This window comes from Corvus kubaryi, unplaced genomic scaffold (assembly GCF_017639235.1).
Source record: "Corvus kubaryi isolate FWS band 111438036 unplaced genomic scaffold, C.kubaryi_AGA036_p1.0 37300, whole genome shotgun sequence".
Classification (NCBI taxonomy): Eukaryota; Metazoa; Chordata; class Aves; order Passeriformes; family Corvidae; genus Corvus; species Corvus kubaryi.
Window position 1 is genome coordinate 5133207 of NW_024581093.1, and position 10665 is coordinate 5143871.

General features: G+C 55.4%; 1 protein-coding gene across 1 annotated transcript in view; it reads left to right on the plus strand.

Annotated features, from left to right (window-relative positions):
- The first annotated feature begins 841 nt into the window (after nucleotides 1-841).
- Nucleotides 842-10665, plus strand: part of CNGB1 (cyclic nucleotide gated channel subunit beta 1) — a 29232-nt gene continuing 19408 nt past the window's right edge. Inside the window, exons 1-14 of the mRNA XM_042027736.1 lie at nucleotides 842-930; nucleotides 2957-3199; nucleotides 3470-3527; nucleotides 3659-3716; nucleotides 3832-3952; nucleotides 4185-4224; nucleotides 4379-4445; nucleotides 4529-4610; nucleotides 5010-5043; nucleotides 5368-5509; nucleotides 5615-5690; nucleotides 6235-6271; nucleotides 9624-9789; nucleotides 10512-10617. Of these exons, the coding sequence (XP_041883670.1) occupies nucleotides 3110-3199; nucleotides 3470-3527; nucleotides 3659-3716; nucleotides 3832-3952; nucleotides 4185-4224; nucleotides 4379-4445; nucleotides 4529-4610; nucleotides 5010-5043; nucleotides 5368-5509; nucleotides 5615-5690; nucleotides 6235-6271; nucleotides 9624-9789; nucleotides 10512-10617 (1077 nt within the window). The 5' untranslated portion in view covers nucleotides 842-930; nucleotides 2957-3109. The remainder of the gene's footprint in view (nucleotides 931-2956; nucleotides 3200-3469; nucleotides 3528-3658; nucleotides 3717-3831; nucleotides 3953-4184; nucleotides 4225-4378; nucleotides 4446-4528; nucleotides 4611-5009; nucleotides 5044-5367; nucleotides 5510-5614; nucleotides 5691-6234; nucleotides 6272-9623; nucleotides 9790-10511; nucleotides 10618-10665) is intronic.

Here is a 10665-nt window from a genome sequence, read left to right on the forward strand (position 1 = left end):
TCTTCCTGCCAGAAAGGAGCAGCTGTTCAGGGGGGCAGAAGCTGATGTATGTTGTGCTCTGGGGATCCCAGCCCCACATACAACTGTTCAGGCTTTTCCAGAGAGTTTGTGTTCCATCCCCCCACCTGTGATGGCAAGAGAGGAGTGTGTTAGAGAGGTGCTGGGACCAGGCAGGATGGGTACTTGTTGCCCACCAGGATGGAGACACTCATGGAGCCAGGGAAGGAGGAACTGGGTCAGGGAGCTCCAGCACTGCTCCAGGGAGCTCTGGACTTATGGAAACAGGCTGGACACAGAGCAGAGAAGCCATGCTGGTACCAGGGTTCCAGGATGTCACTGCAGCCAAGATTAGGGGCAGTGGGAAAGGCTGGCAGTGGTGCAGGGCTGGAGGTAAACGGATTGCAAAGCAGCAATTGGCAGGCTCAGCAAGGGGAGGCTTAGCTCAACCCAGCACAGATTTGCTCTCGTTGCTCTGAAGCTGGGGCAGAACTGTGGGTGGAGCACCCTTGGCACATCACCCTCAGCACGTCACCTTGTGTCACCCCACGGGGTTTGAGCAGCTCCACTGCTGCTGCTCTGCACATCCCTGCACCCACCTGCATATGGGTGAGACGACTGCCTTCCCCACAGCACTGCCGGTGAGTGCCTGGGGTAGCTTTGGTGGCTCCACGGATTTTGAGGGTGCTCAAGCTTGATTGCAGGATTTTCTTTGCAGCACCCTGCACCGAAACCAGGCTGGCTGCTGGGAGCCTGGGTACTCGGGACAGCTGAGTGCCAGTAATCCCATTTGCAGGCAGCGCAGGGCTAATCCTCACAGAGCCCTGAGCGGATTGAGGTGGGTTTGGGGGAGTCAGTGACGAGCTGCAGTGGCCAAGGGAGCCCACGCTTCCAAGGGGTGGCTTCCCAGGGAGGCAGTGGTGAGCCTAGGGGGTAAGTGGCAGCACTGGAGGTGAGGGACGTGGCTGGGATTTAGCAGGGCCACCTCTGCACATCACAGGGGGGTTTGGTGCTCAGAAACAGAGCCGGAGGATGAGCTGTGCCGGTCCGTGGGGAGCAGTGCTGTGAGGGCTGGGTAACGTGGAGGGTTTGATCAGCTGCTGAGGGGGAAAGAAAGACCATGGTGCTCCCTGCTCCAAATGAGGCTGTGGGTCTGTGCCCTTCTTGCTCTTAGAAATGAGACTAAGGCCCTTTGCTGGCTGGCAAAAGGAACTGCCACAACAGGTGGTGGCACTGCTGGATGCCTGCAATGCAGCAGGATGCATGAGACTGCCAACTCTTTCATGCCTTTGCAGGCAAATCCTGGCTACTTACTCCTATTTCTTTCAGCAGCTAATTTTGTGGGGACCCACAAATGTTTCTGCCCAGTTCTTGTTCAGATTTGGCAGGGGAATGGCTTCTGCCCTCCACTTTCCTTCCCAGATCGAGGACAGGCGTATGCTCCAGCCTTTTACAGCTGCACAAGCTCATGTCGAGGGAGGAGGAGCCCTTGACTGACAAGGGGGGCTCGCTGCAGCCCCACGGGGCTTTCTCTGGGGTTGTTTGGGCTCAGTTGTCTGTGAACCCTCGGCTTCTTCGGGACCTGTGAAGTGCCAAAGCATGGGTGGAAATGCCTCTGCTGCACAGTACTGCCAGCTTTTCCTTGCTGTTCCCAGGGCGTTCACAGCTCCTTAATCCCTTACATCCAGTGAGAGACAAAAGGTAATTTAATCGGTTTCTGGTTTTCAGGCTTCTTGGGAGGTGTTTTACAGCCACACCATCCAGCTTTGGGGTGTGAGGGTCTCTGGGAGAGCTGACCCTGCCCGTGGTGTGCTGGGGGCTGAAAGTGCTGCATGGAGCGATGCTTTGGCTGCATCCAAACCTGGCTCCTGGCCTTGCCGAGGTGCAGGCAAGCAAAGGGCTGAGGACACTCATCACCTTTCCTGCAAACCCCAGCCTGTTTAGATTTAAGGAGCCAGGCTTTGGAGAGCCCCCAGTGAGCCATCTCAAGGGAACTGAAAACGTCCTGCATCCCTGAAAGCTGCGTGAGGGGTTAATTCAAAGAGTCCAGTGCTGAGCAGCTTCCAGCCTCTACCTGCTGCATGTGGGACTGGGATCATGTGTGTAACTGGGACTAAACTCCTGTGCAGTCTCCTGGCCGGGCTGGAAGGAGCTCAGGGATTTGCTTTCTTTTGCCCTTCGCAGGTGTCACCTGGGGGCTGTCTGAGGTGCTCCTGAGCCCTTCATTGAGCAGAGTGGGGTATCTTTAGAGGGGCGTTTTGGGCAGAGCGCAGCTCTTTGGAGGGGCAACAGCAGGAGACACCCCCAGTTTGAGCTGGATGAGAGCCCCCAGACTTTTGTCTGGTACCTAAGAATGGGAATGTGCAGCATCATTTGGCTCACTGCTGGTGTATCCCAGCCTGGAGATGCTTCACGAAGGGAAGGAAAGGACCCAAAAAGACCAAGCAGCCAGAGCTTTGGACAGCTGAATCCCTGCCCTGCAACATCTTACTTTCACCTACCCTATCAACATCACAGCAGCTGGTGCTGGCTGCCTTTGCTGCCCTTGCTAGAGCCCCCAGCAGGTACCTGCCCCAGCAGCCACCACCTGGGGAGTGGCTGAAAAGCAGTGGAACAGAGTTGTTTCATAGGGGTAGAAAGAGGGGATATGTGCGTTGGGACATGAACTTCCTCATAAAAAAATCTGTTCAAATTACTGTTCAATTTCCCTCAAATGAAAAATGATGGGGAGAGTAGAGGACTCTGAGCAGACCATCACAACTTCTGTGATCTGTCTGCAATGGCTTCCTAGTCCGGACAGGTTGTGAAAATAAAACACCTAAATGAGGAGCTACCCTTAGGAAAAGCAAGTTTAACTGTACGCTTCAAATAGAGAGTGCTTGCTCACAATAGCAGTGAGGGATGAGGAGTTGAGCTGGGTTTGGTCTGGCTGTGCTGCAGTGCCATGTTTCCCAAGCAGGACGTGGAAACGGAGGGACACCAAGGACCTTTTTGGGCTGCTCTGGAGACAGCGTGAGCAGCTGGTGCAGCCAGTGTTCCCTAGGCAGTGTGCACCCCTGCTGCTGGCCTCTTGCCAGCTGGAGACCCCTCGGCACTGCCCGAAGCCAGCGGGATGATGGGCTGGATCGACCGGGTGGTTCCCCAGCCCCCGGCGCCCCATGTGACAGAGGAGACCCCTGTGCAGGAGCCAGAGCCAGTTAAGGTGAGCAGGGATCCACTTTGGGGGGTAATGGGGACACCATGAGCATGATGAGAGATGCCTGGTGCCTCTGCATCCATCCCCAGCACTGCAGCACCCAGGGGTGCTCCACAGCATCCCCAGGAGGGATGGGGGCCAGGATGTATTCCTACTCGGAGCTGCTGGCAAGCAGCAGGAAAGGATGGGGAGTCCCTGGAGTTTGCAACTAGCTTCTAACAGGGACAGTGTCCTCTGTGCCTCGCTCTCTGACACCTTTTGCCTTTTGCCCTGAAGGCACCAACAGGAAAGGCCAGCGGCCCCACGGATGCTGCTGACCAGGCACGCACTGAGGGTAAGCCCCACACTGGCTCAGGCTGCACATCAGTGCTCCTTTACCCGCCTGTCCCACTCCTGCCTGGCGTCCTGGGGGCTGCCAGAGTGGTGATAGGAGCTTGCCTTTTTTCTTCCCTGCTGCCATTGAAGAAACGGAAAAGAAGGTGGCGTTTGTGGTCTCTGAGGACTCAAGTTCTGTGTTTGAGAGGTATGGCTCCTGCACCCTTCAGCGTGCAACATGATTTGCTTGGGATTTTGCTTTTTGATGGGGGCTGGATGCCTTGGATGGCATTCCCAGCCTGACTCACACCCTTCCCTGGCAGTGTGGGGAGTAGTGTGCTCTCCTGGCTCTCCTATGGGCTGGAGAAGGTGATTCCCCAGCCAGCTCCAGGGCTGCAGGCACTTGGGAAGAGCTTCGAGACAAGCATCGACATTGCTGATGAGGTAGGAGACAGATCTGGGCGATGGTTTGGTATTTGAGCTTCTATCTCTTTTTACCTTTTCTTCTTTTTTCCTTCTTATCACTCTCCCAGTGCTAACTGGGAGCACTAAACCTTCCCTGCATGGGTTTCTGTCTTCATCCATCCCTGGGGAAAGAGCAGGTTTCCCTCCCCACTCAGTGGGATGATCCCCCTCTTGGCTGTCGGATTTTCAGACAGTTTGTTTGGCTTTACAGACAGAGGTCCAGGTCCTTGGGGATGAGGACAACAGTCTGGGTAAGGAGAGCTGGGAGTTTGTAGTTTGCAGCATCCTGGGACTCCCACATCCCACCTCCCTGATGGGTGATGCTGGCACTCTTGTCCCCTTGTGCTGGCCTGAAGCTCCCAGCAGTGCAGATTCCCCATGGCCACAGCAGTGCTCTCCTTGCAGAGATAACCCCCTTCGATCCCGAGGAGGACGTGTCTGAGGACGAAGCGGAGGCCGACGCGGAGGAGTGGTGGGTGCCCAGAGAGGCTGGGGGGATGCGGGAGGGCAGGAGAGCGCAGGATGAGCTCCCCGAGCGCGGCGCTCTCCCCGCAGGGCAGGAAAGCGGGTGCTCAACTGGCTGTCACAGGGCTTCGAGAGGATTGTGCCGCAGCCTGAGGGGATGAAAAAGCCGGAGGTGAGCACTGCCCAGCTCGGGAAGACTGAGGGGCTACCGGGTAGAGAGGAGAGTGGAGCCAGCTCCTTGCCTTCATCCTCCCGCACACCCGAGCTGGGACCGTGGGGAGGAAAAGGGAATTCAGCAGAGCAAACAGAGATCTCTGGGTGCCGTCCCGGTGTCCCTCAACCTGGCTGCATGCAGGGAGGACCCTTCATTTGGGACAGACCCACTGGTGTCAGCAACGCTGGGGTCTGGGTTTAGTGGTTGTTGTCAGGGAAATGGGGCTGAGACCACAGCGGGGGATGTGTGGGGCTGAGCATGTGGGTCCTCTTGCGCTGGGGGACACGTCCACCCGGGGTGTCCTGAGGCCGCAGGCAGTGCTTTGCCACGTCCACCCGTCCCTCTGTCCCTCTGCAGACCGAGCCGAAGAAGAGCGAAGGCGCGGTGGAAGGTGAGCGATCCGATCCCCCTCCCTGGGTGCCTCCGAGAGCCCGGCTGCGGGCAGGCACCGCTGCTGGCACTGCCCCTCGTCTCCATGCCCGGGGCTCCCACTGTGCTGGCAGGGGTGGGAACACGGGTCCCGCCATCACGGCACCGCCCCTACACCACTTCTGTCCCCAAACTGCCCACGTCCTCGTCCCCGCCTGGGTCCCCAGGGAAGAGGCTGCCAGGGAAGCCCCCGAGGCCTGTCCCCTTCCTGGCTTACTCCTCTTCCCAACAACTTATGTCTGCTGCATTGCCTATCCTCCTTCCTCTTTCGAATAAACCTGAGCAGGCACAAAAGAGACTAAAACCCAGGCAAAGTCAAAATCCAGCACTTCAGCCGGACAGAGCACCCCAGCGGCAGCAGCAGCCAAGGGGCAGCCGGGGCCAGTGACCGCTCTCAGCCCTCAGTCCGTGGCTGTGGACAGCGGCAGGTAACCACAGTGGCACCTTCTGCCGGGCTCCGGTGGCCAGAGGGACGGCTGATGTGGGAGCAAACGCTCTGGCTGCCAGGTCTAACAGTGGTGTCTTGCCTCCAGGATGTTCACCTGGTTTGTCCAGGGGCTGGAGAAGGTGATGCCACAGCCGGTGACCAGGGAGGCGCAGGACACACAGGTATGCTGTCTGATCGATAGGGAAAGAGCACGGGAACACCACATCCCTGGTAAGCAGGGCGTCCCCTGCCGTGCAGATGACCCTAGACCAGTGCTGGGACCTGCTGTGGTTTGGGCTGTCACGAAGTTCCATAGAGAGAACAATTCCCCATGACCTGCTTAGCTGATGAAAGCCAGTATTTGGCTTCTAAGCAGCAAGAGATCCCATAGCATGTGCTTTTTTTACTGTTTCCTTTCCTCTCTGTGCAGCACTGGGTGCTGTCCATGCCCTGGCATCTCACCCAGAGGTGGTCCCAGCTCTAAGGAGAAGCTTTACAAAGCTCTCCTTTCCTTCCCTGGCCCCCAGGCAAACTCACTTATGTGCTCCTGCCCTGTACCATTGAGTGTGGGGATGCTTGTGCCCATGGCCAAGCCATCCACCTTGCCACAAGAATGGGGTATTTAGGGTAAAAGGGCCACCTTTACTGAAAATGGGGCATTGAGGGTAAAAATTAAGGTTTACTGAAAATAGGTGATGTCTCATGGTTCCCTTCTCCTCTTGACAGGGAGTGGCCACAGCAACCTCAAGTCCTGTGGAACAAAGTAAGTGATGGCTCCATCTTGTCATGATGGTTTGACTGCCAAGCCTGTCAGGAAGGTTATTGGGAAGAGGGGTCACTGGCAACTTTTATCCCCTGGTCTGCCCTGGGTGCCAGCTCAGGAGCCCCTGGAATCCCCCAGGGAAGCTATGGGAAGTTGTTGACACTTGAGAAGAGGCAGCTGTCGTGGAGTTGTGGTGTGGGCTTGGTAGAACTCAGGCTGAGGGAGTCTGCAAGTGCAGCATCTCACATCCTCAGGCCCCAGGTTTTGAAGTTAGTGCTGATATCAAGGTCTGTCCAGAGCTGTTCTGGAACTGGAGGGATTTGGTCAAAGAATTACAAGGGAATTCAAACCTGTTGCTTTCTTTCCCTCCTTGGCTGTTAGCCAAGCCTAGCATGAGATGTCTAGGAAGGTACCCCAGGAAAACAAAATGCTGGGATTAGATGTCTTAGAATGGAGTCTGTATGGTTGTGGGGAAACCTGCAGGGTTCACACTGCTGCTTGCCTGTGGAGGGGATCAAGCACCAGCTCTGCAGGCAGAGGGGCTTGGCTCCCCACACCAACCACTTTGGGGGATGCTGGACAAAGCTGCCTCTGTGAATGGTCTGGGCAAGGTTACACTGTGCAAGTGCTGTCCCTTGAAAGGAGTGGCTCGTTGGGCTGTGGGAGCTACTGACGGGAGCAGGGACCTGCTGAGGCACACGGAAAATGCACAGCCCCAGGGATATGCTGGGAAGTTGCTCCCGCCAGGCCAGCAGCCCCTTGGCAGAACCTCAGAGAGGGAAATCCTGAGGGAAGGCTTTTCTCCACATGTTTGTACAAACTGGAGGTGTGTGTGCTGCCTCAGAAAGAGGCAAAGCCAGGGATGCCACTGCGTGTGCTGGGTGGGCACAGCCTTGGTGCCCAGATGGCTTTGGTGCCTCGAGGCATCTCCAGGTCACTTAACCTGCCCAAAGAAGTCGAGCAAGAGATCTGCCCTGGCACCAAACTGCCAGCACGCTCATTAATGTTTTCCTTCTCCTTTTGTTTCAGGGGGCAAAGGGGCTTAGCGCCTCTGAAACAAATGGAAAACGAAGACCGTGGCAAACCAGCCCTTCCCACACCCAAATGAGACCAACCTGAGGAGAAAGTGCAGCTGGGGAGGAAAAGCAAAGGGGAACCTGCAAATGGTCTCTAGCTCCTTCCCAGCTGGGGCAGTGGGGACCCAAGGCTGGCACAGGGACCCAGTCCCAGGGCTGTCCCACTTGGCTCCCTCTTCGGTCTGGGAATTGGAGCTATTGGTTTTGCAGGATGATATCTATGAGATGGGAGCTATAATTTATAGCATGGTGGAAAAGCATCACTCAGGACACCTCAGTGGCAGAAAGCCTCTTGCTGCAGTCTCCCAGCACTCCTGGCCCCCCACAACATCTGAATATTCATCCCAAGACCCCCAGCTGAAATCTCCAGGCTTCTTTGAATCAACTTCTCCCTCTGAGGTTTAATATTATAAACCTCTTGTCAGCTCCTTGTTGCTTTTCTTCCATAACTGAGTGTTTCCTCCCAGCAAGTGGAAAGGGCTCTGATTTGCAGCAGCAAATCAGGTGGGTGAGGTTAATCTCTAGGTGAATAGGTAGGACTTACTGGTTAAAAATATTTGCCCGGGCTCTTCTCAGAGAACTTACCCAAACTTTCCTTACCCCCAACTACAGCTGCTCCCTTCTAAAGCTCATATCTCCATGGTTGCAGCACTAACTGCAGCAGCAGGAATGTCCCAGCAGGGAAGGGATTCCAGGGGCTGTCTCCAGCCCAGAGGTGTGCAGGCAGCTGTGGCCAGGGCAGACACACTGGACTCAGGGGGGTGAGAGCCCCTGCACCCCAGGTTTTGGGTACAGACCTTGGAATAGTAGACTGGTTTGGGTTGTGAGGGACCTTTGAAGATGATCTGGTCCAACCTCTCTGCCATGGGCAGGGACACCTTCCATCAGATGAGGTTTCTCCAGGCCCCATCCAACCTGGCCTTGAACACTTCCAGGGATGGGGCAGCCACAGTACACTATTTCTTCCTTGTGTCAAAAATGAATGTCCCCTCTTTCAGTTTACAACTGTTGCCTCTTGTCCTTACAGACTTTGGTAAAAAGTCTTTTTCCATATTTTCTATAAGCCCTTGATGTATTGCCAGGCCAGGTTAAGATCTCCCACTGTCACATCTCTTTAGGACCATCCAGGCATCTGTAACAATGAGTTGTGAGCCAAGAGACCTCCCTGAGATCCATCCCCTGTGTTTATAATGAATCTTGCTTGTACCAGGACATGGTTTTAGTATTCACCTCTTTTTCATATCATGTATCAAAAAGTCATGGTGTGTTTTAAAAGCCGTCTCCCTGATTGCTGTCCCATGTTTTAATTAACGGAGATCCAGAGGGAATGGGCTAAAGGCATTGTGGACACCATGGGGTGGGTAAATAAGCCACAGATATGACACTGCACGGGTTTCCTGCCTTTCTGTAGTTCAGTTTGCACGTTTCCTATTAGCTTTGCTGTGGACATGTAAGTTTTGCTGTCAGGCAGACCTCAAAATAAACTGGTTTTACAGTAAGCGGATGTGCTTCCTCCTCCTATTTCTCTGGCATGAGCCTGACGTGGTAGAATGGGTACCCCTGGGACATGGAGAGGGCTCATCATGGGTCAGACTCCTCACTCTGCAGCTGGCCTACAGCCCCCCAGTGATGCTGGGAAGTGACAAGGGTGTGGGATGTTCCTTGCCTGGGAGAGTGCTCGGAGTGGACAGGACATAGTGCTTGAGCGTTGTGATGTGGGCTCTGGGCTGGGCCTTGCAGACCCAAGGCCCTTGGGCTGCGCTAGGACAGCAATTCACTGCGGGTTCACAAGGGGAAAGGCTTTGGGCTCTTCCAAATTGCAAGGAGAGACAAAACGTGGCCTGGAGGTGGGCCAGGTCACTGCTGGTGGAGGTGGCTACACGTGCAGGGAAGCCAGCAGTCCATCTGTGTGCAGAGGGTTACAGGTTTCATAGAATCCCAGAATGGTTTGGGTTGGAAGGGACCTTAAAGCTCAACCAGTTCCAACCCCCCTGCTATGGGCAGGGATACTTTCCACCACACCAGCTTGCTCAAGGGTTTCACGGGGTTTTGGCTGCACTTGGGACAAAATGATGAATTTTCTTTTTCCTTCTGGCAAAGGGGCCCAAGGTATCTGTCCAGCACAACTCAGGGGCAGCAGGGCTGGCCAGCTCTGCACAGGCTGAGAGCTGCTTCAGCACTGCCCCATCGAGCAGAGGAAACCTGGGATCTGCCCTGGCCTCTTGAGAATGTGCTACTGTCACTTCACCACCTCCCTTTCCCCCTTCCTGTTTCAGTTCATGCAGCCCCTGGGGAGCAGGAGCAGACCCATCTCGTTCTGCAAGAGATCGATGATGACCAGATTAACGAAGGGGTGACGGCCTGGGCTCACAAGGCTGAGCTGGAGGCAGCTGCTCCTTCCCTTCCCACCATACAGGAGGAACCTCAGGAGGAAGAAGACAGGTAGGGGAAATGAGATGCTGTTGATAGGCAGGTCTCTGTGTTCTCCAGTCACAGTGTGGTGGCCATGGGAGGGGATGAGCCTGTCCCTGGGCATCCATCCTTGAAAGTGCTGGCAGTGGAGCTGGTGGCCGAGGTGCCTTTTTCCAAAAAGGGGGCATTGCCCACTAGGACCCAAAAGGTGTTTGAGCAAATGTCTTCTGATTTTGGTTAGGGCAGGTGGTAGCAGAGCCATGATCACAGTGCCCTGCAAAGGACAGGTGAGGGAGGCTCTGCTTAGGCTCCTGTAAGTAGATTTTGGGCCCAAGGCAAGAGGCCTTGGACCTTGCTCCCATTACAGTCCCAGCTGTAATGGCATTCAGAAATGGAAGTTGTCTCTGTATAATCCATCCTTGCTTCTCCCAAAAGAAAGCCCTGCTGAGCTCTCCTGAGGGCTGGGCAGTGTGTTCAGAGCCAGGAGCGAGCTGTGTTGCAGCAGGGGGGTGAGAGGTGTCCATCCACGCTCACAAGGGGTTTCTGAGCCCCCCAAAATGCCCCCTGAGCCCGGCACACCTGGGTGAGCACAGAGGTTCCCACCTCCCACAAGGGCAGTGCTCAGCTTCACTAAGCACGGGTGATGCCCTGAGCCACGCTGGCTCAGCCAGAAAACACTGAACACGCAGGGCTCCTCGTGTGAGGCTCACACACACTCTGTGCATTTTACCTCATGAGTTTCTCCTTTCCAGACTGTCTTTGTGCTCCCCAAACACTACAATGGGGGAAGAGGAAAAGGAGGAAGAGGATAAAAAGGAGGAGGAAGAGAGGAAGAAAGAGGAGGAAGAGGAGAGGAAGAAAGAGGAGGAAGAGGAGAGGAAAAAAGAGGAAGATGAGATGAAGCAA